Here is a 20,854-nt window from a genome sequence, read left to right on the forward strand (position 1 = left end):
CTAGTTTATATATAGTAGTTAGTATCTGAAAATCCTGAACTTCCAGTTTATCCCTCCCCACCCCTTTCCCCCCCAGTAACCATAAGTTCGTTTTCTATATCTGTGAGTCTGTTTCTGTTTTGTAAATAAGTTTATCTTTTTCTTAGATTCCACATATAAGTGATATCATATGGTATTTTTCTTTCTCTTTCTGGCTTATTTCACTTAGAATGACAATCTCCAGGTTCATACAGGTTGCTGCAAATGGCATTATTTTATTCTTTTTTATGGCTGCTTAGTATTCCTTTGTATAAATATACCACAACTTCTTTATCCAGTCATCTATCAATGGACATTTAAATGGACAGAGGACCTAAACAAGCAATTCTCCAATGAAGACATACAAATGGCCAATAGGGACATGACAAAATGATCAATAGTGCTAATTATCTGAGAAATGCAAATCAAAACTGCAATGAGGTATCACTTCACACCAGTCAAAATGGCCATCATTAAAATGTCCACAAACAATAAATGCTGAAGAAAAGGGAACCCTCTTACACTGTTGTTGGGACTATAATTTCGTGCAGCCATTATGGAAAACAGTATGGAGAGTCTTCAAAAGACTAAAGATAGACTTACTATATGGCCCAACAATCCTTTTCCTGGGCATATATCCAGAGGCAACTTTAATTCAAAAGGATATATGCACCCCAATATTCATAGCAACACTGGTTACAATAGCCAAGACGTGGAAACAAGCTCTTATTTCTGATTCTCATTCTTCACTATATTAATATCTATTTAGACAGAGCATCACTTCCTTACAGTTAAAAACTTTGCATTTGTACAAGTAGGGATGGCAGTTTAGTCTGAGGGAAAGAGAAAAGTTCAATTTAAATTACTGCATATAAATTCCTGTTTGTAAAATTATTTTGCTTTATTAATTTAAAGATTTCTAAATTATAAAATTGCTCAAGCACACTAAAAACACAGAGACATGCAAAAAGAAAAGACATCTGTCTTTTGTGGCCAGCCAGAATCTTTGAGTTCTCTTTCATAGTTTAGAAATTTCATACATGATATGTTTTAGGTTTTTGAGGCAAGAGCGAGCAAAATTCTCAAATCTCCATACTCCAGACATTGTGTATGTATTTATAATTTTTTGGTCAACATTTGAGATTTACTTGCAAACCTCGATACCTCATCCTGAAATTCTTTAGCATGAATCTGCTAGGAACAGGGATATTCTCCTACAAGATCACAATGCAGTTATTACACACTAAAAATTAAACATTCATACAGTCCTATCATCTAATATAAAGTTCAAATTAAAATTTCTCCAACTGTCCTAAAAATAACTTAATGAATTGTGTAGGCATTTTCTTTCCTTCTAGTTTTTTTTTTTAATGCTGAATCTGATCAAAGATCATATATTGTACTTAGTTGTCATGAGTCAGATTTTTTTTAAAATATATATCTGCTTATGGCACTTGCTTACTTAAAATGAACCAACCAACTCTCAGTTTTTCTATGGAAGAGTCTCAAACACTCTGGTATGATTTATAGTACAAGACTCTAAAATTTGTTACTTACCTACTCTGGTCTCTTTATCTACTCTCCTATGTTCTAATTCTTCCACACCTCCATGCTTTACACATGCGGCTCCCTCTTCCATGTCTTAAGGAAATAACTTAGTTAATAGATGAGAAACAGATTCTGTTCTCATATCACTTAATTTGCACAGGCATCTCAGCCTTTCTCAAGAAGACTTAAGGGGCAATTTTGTTGTCTTTCCTCATTTATGGACATACCTTTTTCTGTGGTATTCATCCTATGTTATTTGGTGTGTTGTTTCTCCCATGAGACAGTAGACTACATGAATTTACAGGACAAAGATCTTGTTCATCTTTGTATGCCCTGTATCTTGCCTTATATGGGGACCTAGTAGAGTCTCAACAAGTGATTTATTGAATGAATAAGTGAATGAATTACACAAGTAAATGTTTTGTCAAAATAACTGCTTAATAATCATTTGCTACATTGAAAGTGGTGACTCAGGATCCTAAAAATTTATTTTGGTAAATTGTCACTGAAGTTTGACTTACATGTAGGGCTGCAATTCTATAACCAGAACATCATGATGAAGAGATTTGTTGGATTAAGCCAGTATATGAATTTAAAAAGCTGGACATTCAATCAGCTTTTCCTAAGAAAATAAACTTCTTAGTCATACTTCTAACAGAGGATCTGCTCAGAGTTATACCTCTTAGGAATAACACAGCAGAAGACAATTATGTTAACAAAGTCTTACCTTTCCAACTAGTGCAGGGATATTCATTGAGTTAGTTGCAAATCCCATCCCAAAGACCATAGCAGCTTCTACGTTCAGAAACTTAGACACAAGGTCCTCCAACTCTTTATGCTTATCCAAGGTTCCTGCACATGAAATGATAGAATGGGTGAATCTCCTCTTTTCACCTAGTCCAAGATTAAAAACTCAAATTCCAATACTTACCCATCACCAAGGGATGTGTATAAGAGTGCACATAGCAGGTCTATTTGCTATAGCCCCAATCTAGAAGCAACACAAATATCCATATACCGTAGAATGGATGAACATTGTGGAGGTATTTACATAGTTCAATTCAACACAGCAATGAGAAAGAACAAACTGGTGTCCCATACAACAACATGGAAAATCTCACAAATATGTGGTAGAAAGAAGAAAAATCAGATACATATACACTTATACACATTGTCTGAGTCCATTTATACAAAGTTTATAAACAGACAAAACTAACCTTTTGTGTTAGAAGTCAGGATAGTGGTTACTTTTGTTGGGAGCATGAAGAGAGCTTTGAGATGCTCTAGATGTTTTGTTTCTAGATCTGGGTGCTGGTTATGTGGTTATGTTTATTTTGTGAAAAATCCATTGAGCTGTATACTTATGTCTGATAAATACTTTGTAATACAATCAAATTTACAAAACATACCACAATTCCTCCTTCTTCCCACCCTATATCCCACAAATAATTTATGAAATTGTAACTCTGTCAATGGTTCCCCACACTGAAATGCAAACAGATCTCATGACTTTTATTGATACTAATGAATCTATGTATAGTTTATGGAACTTTTGGAATGTGCTATATTTCAAAGCTGACTGGTTAGGTTATCTCATTTAATCTTACAGACCCTATAACACAGGTATTATTACTTTACAGTTAAGAAAACTGGAGTGTGAAGAGGTTACAGATAAAAAGCAACAGAGATAATCAAGTCTAAATCCAAAGTTCATGTTTTTTTACTCTACTACCTTTTTATGTTTACACTCTGACCCCTTCTTATACATAACCCCTCAGGCTGACTGAGATTAAATGTGAATTCTCCCCAGAGTTTTATCTTTGCCATCACTCTCACTTTTAGATCTACATTGCACAATATGGTACCACCAACTAAATATGGTTAGTGCTATAGAGGAACTGGGTTTTAAATTTTATTTAACTTTATATATTTTAATGTTAAAACTGAAGTACTGTGAAATATTTTCCAATAAACACAACTTTACTGTTTTGATAGGATTCTTTTCCACTTATTTTACTTTAAAAATTGACATAGGCTATAGGGGTAAAATATATATCATTTTGCGAAGACAGTACAAGATCAAGAAAAATAATGTAGTATAGCTCATTAATATTTTATATATTGATTATATGTTTAAATCATAACATTTTGGATATAATGAATCAAATGGATGTATTATGAAATTAAGTTTACTTGTTTTATTTAACTTTTTAAAATGTGGCTATTAGAAAAAATTAAATTACACATGTGTTTTGGGTCGTATTTTTATTGCTCTAGATGATACACTTAATGGAATGAGAAAATGTACAAGTGGAGAGATGCTGTAATTCATATCCACAGAATGTAGGGGATTCAGATTTAACTCTGTTTTAAGTTAAAGGAATATTGATAGCATATTCAAGACTATAATAAACATGCTTCTTTTAAGCTAAAGATCAAAATATTTTACAATACAGAATGCGATATCAGAATTTTATTGAAATTGGTAAATTTGGTTGCTTATTGAGCTACATGGAGAGGGGTTAAACTTTAGAAGGCATTGAATGGTGAGTTCAAAGTTTTCAAAAGTTCAAACATTTAACATAAGAGAGGACATTTGATGGCCCCATTTTGCCCTTCCTAAAAGGTCATAACTGATGGCTGGTGTCCTTTCTTCTTAAACCAGAATTCATGTATCCTCTAAATTGTTAGAAAATATAATAGAACAAACATTCTAGTAGAGGAAATTTAACTCAAAATTTTAAGATAGGGGAAGTTATAAATTTAAACTGTAATTTAAAACTTTATTATCAAAGTTACAGAGTAGAAAGAGAAACTGAAATTTAAAGATAAAAATGTGGGCACATGATCACTTGTCAGGTTTGTTTTTATCTAAAGACACTGCAACCCAAAGGGAATGGCTCCAACAACAGGTAGTGGAAAGCCCACTAGCTTGAGTGTGAACAGAGTTGGTTCTGACTCCAGCTCTTTCACTGAACAGCTGGGTGGCCCCTGGCTGCCTCTCCTCGCAGTTTCTGGAGAGGTTGGGAGAGGTGCTGATTTAGGATTCCCTGACATTGGGAGTGCTCTTTCATCCACTTAGAATGGTCTTCTTGTATCTCCCACTCTTTGAGATCCACCTAACATGACATCCTTTCTTGGATGCTGTCTTCAGCTTCCTCAGCTCAAGTTAGTCATCTTCTCCTCTGAGGTCACATAAACGTCATCATATAATGATCACAGCACTTACTAAGTTGAATTGGGTACAGGCATGAGGCCATGTTCTTTATTAGAGAAACAGCCCTCAGGGAGCAGATACAGTGTGTGAGATATTTGTCTTGGCAACCATGGTGCCTACTGCAGTACTGATACATAGTAGGTGCTTTTTGAGTTGCCTGATGTCTTTTGATGGAGAATAAAGACAAAACTGAGTCTAGAGTGGGGGATGGTACAGAGAAGATGGTACAGGAAGAAGCCATGTGATGCCAGGGCAACAAGGTGACCAGGTAGTGAACACCAGCTTGGAAACACCAATACCTGAAGAAGGCTTCCAACAAGGATGGAAGGTGTCCAAACATTGTCAACTTGGTAACTTTCCCCATAGGACTTTCCTGACCGGAGGTTAGGGGAAAACTGTGTCTTGGCCTAGTCACCTGGAAGTGCATGAGTAGAAGTTGATGATGAATCTTCGCCATGTCTTCCTCCACCTACATCTTCCCCAAATCTGCCATTCCAGGGGTTTGTCTATAACAGCTGCATCACTCAAAAGTTCTTAGGATAATATTGGATGTGTTGTAAATAATCAAACAGCCAACCAACTAATGAGAAGTGGGGTGTCTAAGAACAGCCTGAGAAATTGCCTTCTACAAGGTCTCTTTCACTAGGCCTGACTCAGAGAGAAAGAAGGGAGGAAATGCAGGTGGCCATATTAGGTCTTCAGAAACCAGCTTTCTTCTGAATTTCCAGTGGCAAAGTGGTGAGTAAAGTAATTTTTCATCCAAATATCCTGTTTGTCAATGGTTCCTTAGCCTTGACCTAGAAGTATGCTGTCATTTATCATGGTAAGATGTCAGCTGTTTCATCTGGCTGTTCCTACTGTACCATGGCTCTCAGCCCACTTCTGAGCCACTTTGCTTGAACTGGTAATTCCTGCATTAAAATCAGCATCAGCCCTTCTGCCTAAAAGATTCCACCTTCCAGCTCTTCACTCTAAAGCTCTTAGAATACCCTGCTCTCCTTTTTAGTCCACTTGTGTCCAGTCTGGTAGGGGTGATGGAGCTCTTGAGGAGCTTTGTTTTTCTGTGAAACATTCAGAGAAAAGTCTCAATGAAGCCAGGTGTGGTGTCCGAAATGGTTCTAGAATATACCATTACTCTGAATATAGGCCACTGCTGCTGGGTTAAGAGAACTTCTATCCTGATTAAGTCCAGTAAAATAGCAGGAACAATTTTTATCTGTCCACTTCACAGGTCTTTACCTTTAGCAAACTACTTGCCACCTCTTGGCAGGTTAAAACATTAATAGATAATTAGAATCTAATGCCAACAAAAACCTTAAGTGAGGTGTGTACATAGAATTATGATCAGCTTTCCTGTCACAAATTGTCTTGATAAGAGAAGAATTTTTAAGTGGACCAAATGATGCTGTCTGCCTCCCCTCTGACCACAGGCTCAATAAATTCATGTTTCACTTTTCTCTTTCTCCTTCTTCTTCTTCTTTCTTCTTCTTCTTTCTTCCTCTTTTCTTCTTCCTCTTCCTCTCCCTCCTCTTCCTCTTCCTCTTCTCCTTCCCCTTCTCCTTTTTTTTTTAACATTTTCTTTTGATGTAATTTTAGACATACAGAAAAATTACAGGAATAGTACCAAGAATCCTTAAACTTTTTTCACCCTGATTCCACAAATGTCACCATTTTAGTACTTTTCTTTAGAAATCTTTCTCTCTCCATCTCTCTCTATATATACACACATACACATATTAAAAATAATATATAATTACATGTAATTTTTTGTAGATGATCTACACATTCTAAAATTCTATGAGTTTCAATGTTGTTAAATCATCCCAGATATTACTTTACTGGCAAGTCTTATCCTTATGTAAAAGCATTGGCATATTTTATTAAATTGTTATGTTTGCTTGCTTTTGTTGAACCTACAGAGCCAAATTACTCACTTGCAGAAATATCTCTGCTAGTTGAAATTTGGCTGTGCTGTTGTTGCAGCAAAGTGTGTTACAGTTCAGCGTTACAGCTCAGTGTTACAGCTCATTGTTATAAGCTCAGTTGTGACAGCAACCTGGATCCAGGTGAGAGACCAAGCAGCACTTGGAGGGTTGGAGAATTCAGGTTTATTACACTAGCTGGTCCAGAGGAGTTAACATTCCAAGCTCTGGACCCCATCTGTAGGTTTACACAGGTTTTTATAGGCTACCAGTCTAGACTTTGCAACATTTTATAACATCATATACAAACAAGGTATAACAAAGGTGACTAATTAGGAACAAGCTTTGTAGAAATGGACCAACCAGAAGTGAGGGAAATGGACCATTCAGGAGTTAGCTCAGGGAACCAATACAATCTTAGGGATAAGTTCCACTTTCCTAGAAGTAAGCCGTTTTAGAGTTTAAAAAGCGAGATAATGGCGCAGGTCCAGGGAACCAAATGGTGCTGGCAGGAGGGTAGTGGCCCTGCCTGGGAGTTCTGCAGTCTTTTTCATGGGGCTTCCCACCTCAGTGTAATTTCTATCACTCTGAAGAGAAAGGCAATTCCCTTGTCAGAATTATAACAGATATCAGGAAATTGCTAAAAGGCTTTCAGAAACTTTCATTTCCTTTCTCCCAGACAATTCCTCTGAGAGTCCACCTTCCTTAACCAGTGCTCTTAAAGGAAAATAAAGAAGAGGCTTGAGAGAAATGCAATGAAATCTCATTAATCAGACTTTAAATAATTAAGTCTGAAAGAAACAGGCACTAACTGTGAAGAAAGGTTCTGCTGTGTAAATTAATAAGATAAAATTAATAGAGGGGAATGTGTATAGCCTATTTAATTTAACCCACTGCTTTTAAGCATATTAATAGCATTAGCATTGATTTGCATACAATCTTATTAATTAAAATTGCTTTTTTAAAAGAGAAAGCAAGATCTCTACTCGGTAGCAATTGCTTGAAACTGCTAGTCCCATAGCAATTTGAAATCGGTATTCATTTGAAATATGCCTCAGGTTAGACATTTTGCCACTTCAGGCTGGCCCCTTCTTCAATACTTAGGTTAGTGAGATTTCAGATTCCCTGAATCTGGTTACAAATATTTGAGAAAGAAACACAGGAAGAGCCTTAATAATTTGAGTTAAATGATAGTAGAGAACTTGTCAAGAAGATAAAGAGGGAGACAAACTATCTAATGATTAAGGACACTGTTCTCAAACTGAGAAATAGAAATTTCAACAAATGTGCACATTACAACTAACATGAAAATCACATCTTAAACCTGAGAATAGAAAAGAATATCCTATGATATCCAGTTATGTTGATTCCTAAGTCAATATGTTCTTTATAATGTTTTTAAGATGAAAATATTTCAAGACTACTTCTTAAATTCAATTATAATTTGAATGAATGTTCTCAATTAAGCAGCTTTTAGGTATGTGTACTATTCAGTACATATATGATATGAAGAACCAAGCACAAGGCTTTCCTTCTCAAAAGAAAAAAGTCTCCACCTAGAGATGAGCTTTCATTGGCACAAAATTAATCTTGTGGCATTCATTATATTGGTCTCTTAGAAGTAAACTTCTGATGAACAGTTGCTGGGTGAAACTATGGCAGCCCAAAGGACTTACAGAGCATATGTATTTAGATAGTATACTGTTGCTACACATCCACACTTAACCATCCAGTGACTGGGGAAAGAAAGACCAAGAAGCTACACATCATTGTAGAGCAAAAGTTGGGGGGAAGGGGAGAAAGTAATGGAAGAAATTTTCACATATTGCATTATGGCAAACTCACTCTGACATTTATGTAATTTGACTTGCACTTTATGCTAACTAGAATAATCTGTCTGTGGCCTGTCAAACATTCATTGTACATCTGCTTTAACTATTAAGGAAAAGAATGCATTTAAAAATTAAAATGGAGTAACTGTGGTTCAGGCATCCAAAATGGAGCCAAGAGGCCACTGTGGATGTGGTTTCATATGCATTCATGTATCACTGAAAATTTGAATTATCTGAACTTTATCAGATGCAAAGACATCACCAGCCATTCTCAAAACAGTATCTGCTTCAGCTTCTATGTGCAGTCTTATGATCAAGTTCTTTCCTTGTAACTATGCAACCATTTTGGACCCCAACCAAAACTTCACAAGCACCCTTCTTGCCATCTCTAGCTATAATTATTGATAAACAACTCATATAACTAACAATAATCTTGAAGTTTATGCCTTTGTAAGGTTTCCTGATTTTGTAGTCTGGTGTAACATAATTCAAGTACTTCTTAAATCTGTATCCCATGATATAGTCCTCAGCTTGGCTCAAATAAAACACTTTTCTATTCCTATTATAGATTGACAAAAGGGAACAAAGCTTCTCTCTGGTTTGCCTGAGTTTATCCTTTCTTGGATTTGGAAATCTGGACCAGCAATGTGTGTCAGAATAGACTCAGAGATCAAAATCAACTTGCTTCACTGATTTTCTGGGTGTATCTCACCTACTTTCCAGGGTTTGTTTTTGTTTTTTTTATAAACTTGATATCCCAGGCACATACAGTGTTTATTCCACACAAGGTGGAAAGTCATGTAATTTTAGAATATTTTGGACTAATTTGGTCAAGAAAATCAGTCATTCTGGATAGTTTCCAGTGGTTCCCAAAGTGTGGTCCCCAGAGCAACAGCATCACCTGGGAACTCACTAGAAATGCAAAATCTCAGGTCCTATTCCAGACCAACTGAATCAGAAACTCTGAAGGTGGGGTCAGCAATGTCTTTTACTAAAACCTGCAGGTGATTCTAACATGAGCTGAAATTTAAAAACTAGTGGTTTAAGGTAAAAACTCCACATAACCTATAGTAAGTTCCCTCCAGGACATTGAAAAATCTGGTCTGATTCAGTGGCAATGTCTCGGAAGAGCCATAACAGTTTTTATAAGACTATGTCTTCATCTTAGGCTCCTGTTGACTTAAAAAAAATAATTAACTCAAGAAATATGAGATCATTATGGGAAAAATAAAAAATACTATACAATAAAATATAATCATCCTTATCAATGCAGATATTCATGCAAAATACATTGTTAAAAGTGGACTCATAATTTACATACTGTTCTATAATTTGTTTTATTCTCTTAACAATGCATTTTCCATTTTACATATGAGAAAATTGAAGATTAGGAAGGTTTATAGCTTATCTCAGGCCCTACCTAGTTGAAAGGAAGAACTAAGATTTGAGCTCCACCTAGCTAATCCCAGAGCCTTTGCTCTCAATCAAGGTGCTATGAAACTACATTAAAATTTTGCACAGTGAATTATAGTGTGTAATATTACGTAATCAATAATATTATTAAAAGAGCTACCAAGAAACTCACCTATTCTCACAATACAATAATCATTCTCAATCACACATCACTGAACACATTCAAATTTTTCAAGGCAAAATTTCTCAAAATGGAATCACTGAGTTAAATGGCTTGCTGTTGATACATTTTCAAATTGCCCTCCAATTTACTCTATCAACAGTGTATAAGGGTGCCCTTTTCTTCACTACTTTAAAACTATGTTATATTATTGTTTGTCTTTTGTCCATTTCTATTTTTTGCTATTAATTTTTAGCTTTATTTCACTTTGATTCAAGAATGTGACCTACAGGTTTCACTTTTAGGAATTTAATGAGTTTTACTTTGTGGCATAGTATATACTTCAACATTTAGTACAAGAATATCAAACTAAACACAATGATTATATTGCTAATGTAATCTGTCTTTATTTTATTTTGCTTGTTTGTTTTTTGTTTTTGTTTTTTTTTCCTTCTTCATTTTTTCAAGGACTGGGGCATACTTTATGGTCTTCCATCACTATTTCATTTTTTATTTTTCTCACTTTTATTTCTAATCAGGAATGTTAAGTTGAAGTATGTGATTTTCACAGTCTCCCATAATTCATTACTCTATTAATTTCCAGTTTGTACAGAAAAATAAGCAGCCATATATACATTTGCTGTATTACTTGATGCACAAAGGCTATAGGAATTTTATCCTATTATTCTGTTCAATTTGAAGTTAGTTTGCTCAATTTGAATTGTTATTTGTTGCACAGGTTTGCATAATTACATGTTTTTATAGTCCTTTAGCCAACTGGTTATCTAAGAGGGGCATGTGACTCATTTTTCATTAAAGGTAAATCTATTTTCAGCAGATTTACCTCTGATCCTTAGACAGGCCTGAAACTGACCTGGTGAGCCCTGCATGGATTAACCTAGATGGGTAACTGCTTAGTAGAGAAGCTGAGCTAGACTGGGAGTTAGGACGGGGAATCCAGCCCTGTGGGCAAGTCTCTTAGTCACTGTGATCCTCAGTTTCCTCCTTGAGATGACCTGTGCTGCCCCTTCAGCGCAGGGTTTTGTGAGGAATGAATGAGATGCTATATGAGAGACAAGCTGCCAGGAAGAGCCAAGCTCTCTACCAGAACAGGCTTGTCTGCTCATCCTCCCTGATGTGGAGGGAGCAGAAGTTTGCTTCTCAGAGATTTTATTCCTTTGAAGAAGAGAAAAATGTTTCAGCCAAAAGAGAATTAAATAGGCAGTCTGCTCCCTCTTTCATGTTCATTCATTCATCATTTATCATTCATTCATCCAACACAACAGTCAGCAAGATGGCTTCCTCCCTTCATGAACCATATGTTTTAGTAGCAGAGTTGGGTAATACACAAGCACAAAAGCAAGATAAGTGATGGGCATCATTAAGAAAAGTGGGAGAAAGAGCCAAATGCAAATGGGAAGTTGTTCAATGGGCACAAAATTTCAGTCATGCAGGATAAATAAGTTCTGGTCATCTGCCCTAGCTCATAGAGCCTACAGCTAACAATACTGTGTTGTGCACTTGAAAACTGTGTTAAAGGGTAGATCTCTAAATATAGGATCACTAGGTGTACACCTGAAACTAATATAATTTATAAATCAACTAGACTTCAATAAATAAAAATAAAATAAAACTTAACGTAGGAACAAAATAGAAAAAAAGGGTAGATCTCATGCTAAGTGTTCTTACCACAAAAAGACGGGCAATATGACACTTCCTGGGGCGATGGATATCTTTATTACCTTGATTGTGGTGATGCTTTCACAGGTGTATGCATATGTCCAAACTCATCAAATTATGTACATTAAATAAGCACAGTGTTTTTCTTTGAATATCAATTAATACCTCAATAAAACTGTCAAAACAAGAAAAAAAGTGGGAGAAAAAACCCAGAAAAGGACCAGATGGAAGAGGCATAATAGAATGTTTTAGAGAATGTGGTCAGAAAAGAACCATTTTTAATTATTCTGGAGAATTAAAATCTTAATTAATAAACTGCTTTGTAAGAGCATAGTGTTTGAAATTTCCAAAAAACTTTCACGCAACTTTTTCTTTTCTCGTTTTATAACAGCATTTTGAGGCACACAGTCTGACATGATCTGGATTTGAGAAGTAGCCACAAGGAATCTGAGACCCAACTGGACAAAATTTCAAACTAGTGATCGCACATACCCATTTCTTGTCTGGTGCTGCTCACACCTAGGCCATACGTTTCTAACACATCCTTTACTGTTCTCATGGATTCATCATACTTGGCTGCCAGGCCAAGGAAGTTATAGGAACCCATGTTGATGACATCTTTGATGATTCTTCCAGTAAACCTGCAGAGAGAAAGGCCAGTGAACATAAGGGGCTTTCTCACATAATGCCATTCCAGTGCCCATAAAATACTCTCACAAAAAGATCTTAGCTTCGGCCCAAGTCATATATTTTCTTTTTTAATTTTGATTTGCACCATTGTCACCACACACTATTTTGCCCTAGGGGAGAGTAATCCCATCATGAAGCTGGGCACAGCATCAGGAAAAAAGTATCTGGGTCACGGATTATTACTTAGCCCTGGTTTTCCCTGGGTGCTTGTGTTCATGACACCTGTGTTCTGGTGTACATTTAAGCAAGAACTTTTAAATGAGAAAGAGCCATGGTCATCACTGTCTACTGCAGCAACAAGTAGGAGGGTATAATTTGTCAATAAAGCTGAAAAGGACTCTTCCCAGCTGGCTCTGTGTACATTCTGACACAGATCTCTCTTTCACTGCAATACAAACAAGCTACCCTTGGCCACTTAATTACTGTGACTTCCCCCACTGGCATCAGGAGGGCTTGCAAAGGGCTGAATAACAGAAGATCAGCTGTTCCATGCCTTGATTTTTTCAAATCTGTAATCTGGTGCCCATGCTAGAATTTCCTTGAAAGGGTTTTCTTTCAACCAAGCCCCTCCAGGTGGCTGCCTCACCTAAATGTCCAGTTGTAGTCATCTGAAACCCTCTCCATCACATCGAACAGAGCCCCCGGGGCACTGCAGATGGGCCGGTTCCAGTTGTCTCTGACTCTCATGTAAAGGTTCCGTGTATAAAAATTCTCAAAGTTTTGATACAGCGGCACAAAATCCTGTTATAACAGAGGCAGAAGTTTACCTTTGGTCCCTCACTTTTTGTAGTTCATTGGCAATTGAAGGCTAAGAGACCTGAAGGAGCCATAAAAATATTTCATCTGCAAGTATTCCAAGCAAGGTTCTGTGGAGAAAGGGACAGTCAGGGTCCACAACTACCTCTGTGAGGATTCCACTTCCAAAGAACTTACATTTTAGTGGGGTAAGTGAAAAATGTGACAAATAAGGGTCACAAAGGTGACAGCACCATACAAGTCCTGACATAAATTCAGGAGACAAGGAACCCCTATCAGTTCCATCCAAAGGGTAACAGGAGGTGTCTATGTCTAAAGCAATTTACTTAGAAAAAATTTGTTGGATGATAATTCAGTCTTAACATCATTGACTATGAGTCTCCCCACTTGTTATATTTTTAGACATGGGGATGAACTTAAACTGTTGGCTCTGTTGGTAAAACTGTTGGCTCTGTTGGTATAACTGTTGGCAGGTGACTGAGGGCCCAGAATCTGAGTTGAAGAGCTATGGAGACACTTGGTTTCTCTCATAGTCACAGCACTATTTTGCTGTATAAAGTCTCCTCTATGCCCAAGGGATTTGCCGTCCAGCTGAGGCTCAGAGCAAGACACATCTGATTTTGGCATCTAACTGCTAATAGTAAGTACAAGGGAAAGAATGCGAAACTTGACCAAAGCCAAGTACTTGGGGTGTTTGTTAAGATTTAATCCAGGGGAGGAGGCACATTTTGCTGGAGGAATCAAGTGGCTTTCTGTAGGAGGGGCTTTGGAGTTGGGCACTGAAGGTGGAATGAGGTTGCCACAGGCAGGAATGCTTGGAGAGGGTCCTTGGGGTGAACGGGTCTCTTTGATGGAAATTTGGGGTGATTTGAGAAGAATGAGTAAGAATTAAACACAAGGTGGAGACTATCCCTCTTTGTTTAGTTTTTAATGGCTCCCATCTCACTTGGAGTCAAAGCCAAGTTCTGCCTTGTCTGGTCCCTGCTTCCTCTCTGATTCCCCTATGATTCCCTGTGGTGTGGGTGGGCCTGCAATGTCAGCTGGGCGCAGAGAATGGGAGCCGTACGTGTCCATAGGAGGAACTTGGACACTATCCTGGAGGCCGCAGGGAGCCACTCAATAATAGGGAGTGAGCTTCCCATCCTCCTCCCATCTCCTCTGAGTCCTTTGCTCTCCTTCCCCTTAGGAAATGGAGCCAGTTTCCTGAAGGAACAAGGAAGACCCTGGGGAAAGACTTTGTAGAAGACCTTCTTATGCTACTTATCTGGCCCACTCATCTCCTGAGCTGGTCCAGTCCAGAATGAAATGATAGAATCTGGTTTTTATTGGCAATGCCATTATATTTGAAGGAATATGGTGATTATCTATAAGAAAGAATGCTCATAACCACACACTGGGGGCTATCACGTGTGAATTTGAAACATGGATGAGCAACTCTACTGGTTACATTTGTAAGCTGAATATTTCATACCAAATTCATTTTCTCTCAAATAGCTAAATATCCTTATATAGGTTTTATTATGATTTAAAGCTACAAGATTATGACAATCCATTATTCCCTTTTATGCTAAAAGGAAATGGATATGTTTTGGGGAAAAAAGATTACATAATTCTAAGAAAACATTTTCTAATTCCCTCTTTGATTTAATAACATTTTTCTGGATATTTTACTGATTTGTAGATTACTCTATATCCCTGAACATTGTTTGTGTTGTTCTATTTCTAATTTTTAATTTCTTACTTGAAATGACATCATAGAAACTAATCCTTTCAAGAGGAAAGAGAGAGGATGTCTGTGAGTAATATTTCTAGACTCAGAATGGGAATATGACTTTAGATTTTATGAGAATTCTTACTCAAAATAGAGTTAACAGTTGATTTAAGAGAGACATTAACAGTTGATTTAGGAAAACAGTTGGTTTTGGATAGAAAATAATCAAAATATCCTGTCTACAAAATTAATTTCAGACATGGAGCCACAAGATACTCAAAACACCAAGACAGAGAGGGCACATAAAACATAGAGCACAAACCCATTGGACTTATGTGGAAAAGCAGACCCAGCCAGATGAGTGACTTGAGCTCAGGTCAACCTCAAGTTCCATCCATTCTCTCTACAGTCATTTCAGAGTGACCTCTGGCTGGTACTTGCCCCAGTTTGTCCAAGCTTCCCTCTAAAACATCAATGGTGAGAAAATACATGAAGCACAATATGGAAAACTAAGCCTCACAGATGGCCATACCACAAAGGAGGATGCACTCATCACAAGGAGCTTGGCACTTACTTGAGAAAAATATCTGAGGCTTCACGTCATTGATGTTTCACAAAGATGTGTCATCATGGCTCCCCAAGGGAAGGTGGGAAAAAAATTTCCACCTTGCCCAATCTTGCTCCTGGCTCAGAGATCCAGAATTTCTACCTATGAGGAAATGGGTAGCTAGCTCTTTATTGAGATAAATACTCTGAGGGCAAGATAAAGGGATTCTATCCAATTCTGCAAGGCCAGATTTTCTGCCAGGGAATGATCTCCATACTCAATAGAAACTTTTATTATTTAGGTACTTGAATCTTCTCTGACAAATGGATGGACCAGTTTTTTAACCACGTGGAGCCATTTCTTTGTGGGTGGTGTGAACACTAACTCAGATCTGAATCTAAAGCTCAGCAGTCTACATGTTCCTGAGAGGGATAGTGGAGCTTGGAAACTCTAGAATTCAAGATCTGGTCCAGGGAGGAAGGGTTGCTTTTTGGGCACCATCCTATTTCCCTGCACCTGTGAGGCTCCCTGCCTCTGTGTGGATGTCTTTTCACTTGACCCATTCCTTTAAGCACCAGCGAGATTTCTTCAGGAGCAGTCAACACCTTCCAAAGGTCACTGAAATCTAGTCTCAGGTAAGCCTCCCATAGCATTTTAACTATATCATAAAATGAAACTGGATTATATATTGCAGAAATAGAAGCATTACAATAGGACATATTTTTATCCATCTGTAGATTTAACTTATCATTTGGCCTACTTACCATCTTTAGTTTTCTTCCTTACAGAAAAGGCTAGATATGACAGTGAACCCCAGCCACAAGGACACAATCATTTTTGAGATAGGGTAAATGAGGGTTCAGCAAAGCCTAGTAATTTAGACTCAAAAGTAGCTTTGTTTTCTTCAATATAACACTCGTTTTTTTTTTCCACCTTGCACATGCGGTAATTGGTAAATTTCTAAGTGTTACACATATGTGTCTTCAACTTTTATAGACAAATCAATAGGAAGCCAGAAAATCTGAGTGGATGAAATGGAAGTTATACCCAGTTATATAACCAATGCTTTTTTTTTCAATAAACCATGCTGTAGGGCTAAGTGTTTAAAAGGAAGTGAAGATAACATATCTATGTCCTATTGTGAAAAATATTACCAAATTTGTGACTCTTTTTACTTGATTTAACTAAATGCTCATTCCGTAGCAAGCAGAATTGTGGATTTGTAGATAAAGAGAGAATCATTATAAAATACTGTTTGTCATTTGTGTCTACATTGACACTTCTCACCTAAGATCTCATTTTATATCATTTCCTTTTGAAAAACAGCTGGTTCTCTTACCAGAGCTGAGCTCAGAAAAATGATAAAATATATTTGTTTGTTTTCTTTTCTATTGGAAAGGATAATGGTCTTATAAACAGTTTTTTGAGCAATGAGAAACACAAAAGTAAAGACTGCTTAATTAATTTTTCACATTAAGAAAATAGGTGAGGTTGAATAAAGATAACAGACTATATGTTGTATGTATTCTACCACTTACCTAAAAGATCTGTGAAAGGACAAAAAGTAGATATTGTCAAAAAATAAATTTATAAATGCTTAGAAAGACAGTTAAGATTATCATCAATGAATCAGGAATATTGAAGTAACATAAAAGATAGAACATAAATAAGATCTGATTAATGTAGAAATAAGACCATAGGAAATCATAGCACTGCAACGTCTATGGAGAAGACTGGTGTGAACAGAAGCAGTAATCTTAAAGCCAAAAGTCAATAACAACAAGAAGTTGATACCCCAGATGATTAATTGGAAAACAAGACTTCTTTGTCCTCCTTTTATTGGGTTAATAAGTAAGAAGCAGGTATATTGCCTACAGCACAAAGCACCGTGTTGGGTGGCAAGACCTGAGTGAAAGAGCACTGCCCTTGTGTAGAGAGGTGGGATGCCCACACAGCAAGAACACAAGCCACTGGTCCCAGCAACTCATTCCATTTCCCTTCTACTGTCACTCAAGACAGCTGAATATGTAAGCAAATAAGAATCCTTAAATACAAAAATGAGCATCAAACAAAATGTTATCACTATTTCAGGAAAACTAGCACAATATGGGGCACCAAATTCAATAAACAGAACTAACATTTAATAAAAAGATTAATAGAGCAAACAGGAAAAGAATTAAAACTACATAAGTAACATGTTTAGAAAGACACAACAAAACAGTGCATCCTTTAAAACAGTTTAAAGTCCAAAAGTATAATGGTGAAAGCAGAGAATGAAATTAATTAACCAGCATAATCAGCTGACTACCTTTCCAGGTCATAATGACAAAGAACAGAGGAAAGAAAATATGAAAGAAGACACAAAAGATATGACGAGCAGATCCAGGTCCAATGTCTTTAATCGGACTTGCAAGATTGAAGGAAGGAGGAGGAGAAGGTAAGGTGGAAGAGGAGGAAGAGAAGGTAAAGAAAGAGGAGGAGGAGAAGGTTCCAGAGAGGAAGAAAGGTTTGACTCCCAAGACGTAAGTGTTCTCTCAACTCCTGAACAGAGCAAATAGGAGAAAACCCACACCAAGCTACATCCTGGTTAAATTTCAGAAGAATAAAGGGAGAATCTTAAAAGTCTTCAGAGAAGGTGAAAAGTCAGCTTATATACAAAGGAATCAGAATTAGATTGCTTCAGAATTTGCTTAGGTGGCAGTGGTGGGAAAGATTATGAGGGAAAATTGTTTTGAACTTAAAATCCTATACTCAGCCAAGCCAGCAACCAAATGAGAAATTCAAATCCAGACATTCCAATATACATAAGGAGTCATGAGTTGCACTCCCACAGGCCTTTTCTGTAATAATTGAGCATGTACCTCAATAAAGCAATGAAATAACTATGGAGGAAGATAGATGCCAGAAAAAAATAGTGAATGAAGAAACTGATAAAATATGGGTTAGCCCAAGCAGTTCTGCATATGTACTATAAAGAAACAGAAACTAAAACTTATAAATGACAACCTGGAGAATGAGTATGTGGGAGGAAGAAAGTGAAACTTTATGAACTTCTTCTGGTCAGAGGAAGACTGCTAAATAATCATACTTAAATTCTAAATATATATGTTAAATATTCAAAGAAAACCATTAAAAAAAGGATATAATATATATATATATATATATATATATATATATATATATATATATATATATATATATATATAACTTCTTAACAGTGACAAGGAGAAAAAATTCAGAACAAAGAAAACTCAATCAAATGTACCAAAATTAAAAAAGGAAAAATATTTAAAATTCAAACCTTTTAAATGAGCAACAGAAAATGTGAATGTAAAATATAAAGATGGCAGAAATAATTTAAACAAATCAGTAATTGAATATAAAGTTTAACCATGTGGAATTATCAATGTATGACTGTTTTTGACCCAAAAACCCAGCAAATTCTTACAGTTTATTTAAGTAATTGTTCATAGACCATATTATTAAAATACATAAGCTTTCACATTTGTTTTAAAAATAAATCTATATGCTTTTCATGAGAGACATAAATTTACATTAAAAGGTTTTGGTCAGAGATGCCCTGTGAACTGATTTAGGTTTAACAAAAACCATGTTGATTGTTAGTTGAGAAGAGACTGGAGGTGTTGAAGGTAATCACATAGTATGACCACCCACAAGCTGCTGGCTTGTACATTCAGTTCCTAGGGAAACCCTCTCATTTTGGACCCACCCAGATCCAACCAGGAAGGCCAGTTTTGGGGCCATCTGTTTGATTTGGACAAAACCACACCTCACACCCAGTAACCTACATAAACCCCATCCTTCAAATCACTCAGAAGAAAGACCCTCTGGGCAAACCCTGCTGTTACTTCACATACCCAGTATGGATTTCAAAAACCAATTTTAATTCATGCAAACATTCAGAACTTTATCTTAAAATTTTCTACAGCTATAACTTATTTGAATCCCCTTTGTTTCAAGTGAGAGTTACAATCTCTGGAGATGGACCAGTAATGTTTGGAATTTACTTATAGGGATATTGGGATAATCTGGATCTAATATGAACAAGGAATTGCAACTGAAATGTTTTACATCAGGCTGGTGCCATATGGCCTGCGTTGTGCTCAACCTGCCATCAGACTGTAGGGAATGAGAAACATGACTGCGCTTGAAATTTTTAACATCTCTGATGACGCTTGACATTCATGTGACTATATTTGCTGACCTCCTCTTCTGGATTAAGCAAAGTTGGGCTATTATATCATTGAGAAAGTAATTTACCTAGAAATCGTTAATAAAGGGCAGTTCAACTCTAGAGTTGCCTTTGAAGGGTTAAAGGAAGAATTTAAGTAAAATATTTAACTTTGTATCTGTCTGTGTTGTCCTTTCCCTTGTTAGTGTCTTCTAGTTACCTCTGAAGTCCAGGGAGGCAGCAGGGGCTCTTGGATGTGTGTTCTCTGTACTCTGTTTAGTGTTCTCTTGGAGGAAGATTTTGGTTTGTCTATTCGTTTTAACTAGCATTACTGGTTGACTCAGTAAAAACTGAGTGAATCAGTAATCAAGTGATTCAGATAAAGAGGATTGTCAGGGATTTTATATTTTGGAGTCAATTACTGGATGTTTGGGCTAGAAATCAAACGGATGAAAAAGCAAAAAGAAATACTACATTTGGGGCAACACTTCAGTTGAATGACTGGTTTGGTATGAGAGGAGTCATGACAGTGAGAGAGAAAAGAGGGAAAGTGGATTCATAAATTCTTCTATTCGATTAAGAAAAAGAAGTGAGGAGATGGACACGTCAATGAGCTTGACCACAGTAACCACTTCACTGCGTACATGTACATTGAAACATCCTGTTGTGCACACTAAATCTATACAATTTCATGAAAAACAAAATAAAAATGGAAAGGATGAGCACAGAGTAAACGAGTGTCACAGGACATGAGAGCATCCAGTGACGATCTTTGTAAAACACCTGTGAGCTCCTCTCCACCAGCCCTTCCTGGAGGCGTTCTCTATCCTGGTGTCACATTGCTCACGGCCAGTTTGTCTGATGAGACAATCTATTCTGCATACACAATAACAAGATTTTAGATTAGAATAACACTCATTTTTGCTACAAAGAACCAGGGGTCATTGGAAAGCAGCACACTCCACATTTCAAGCAAGAGCCTTCAAGATGTGCCTAAGACAGCTTGTTAACACAGCAAGAAGTCCAGGGCTGGGGGCAGTATTAAAAGGAGAAGGCCAGTCTGAAGGCCAGGGCTTCTTGTGACCAAGTCCTACCAAAAGTACACATGACTGGAGCCATTGCAGATTGTTAGACCCTGTTACTCTGAAAGGCCCTCAATCTCTAAAAA

At 36.8% G+C, this 20,854-nt stretch overlaps 1 protein-coding gene across 1 annotated transcript in view; it reads right to left on the bottom strand.

Annotated features, from left to right (window-relative positions):
• The window catches only part of LOC102535474 (serine palmitoyltransferase 3), a 147,800-nt gene that overhangs the window by 104,604 nt on the left and 22,342 nt on the right, over window positions 1–20,854 (bottom strand). Inside the window, exons 3-5 of the mRNA XM_072943808.1 lie at window positions 13,067–13,221; window positions 12,283–12,431; window positions 2,294–2,418 (exon numbers count right to left, since the gene is read on the bottom strand). Coding sequence (XP_072799909.1) covers window positions 2,294–2,418; window positions 12,283–12,431; window positions 13,067–13,221 — 429 coding nt within the window. The remainder of the gene's footprint in view (window positions 1–2,293; window positions 2,419–12,282; window positions 12,432–13,066; window positions 13,222–20,854) is intronic.

This window comes from Vicugna pacos, chromosome 19, assembly GCF_048564905.1.
Source record: "Vicugna pacos chromosome 19, VicPac4, whole genome shotgun sequence".
Lineage (NCBI taxonomy): Eukaryota > Metazoa > Chordata > Mammalia > Artiodactyla > Camelidae > Vicugna > Vicugna pacos.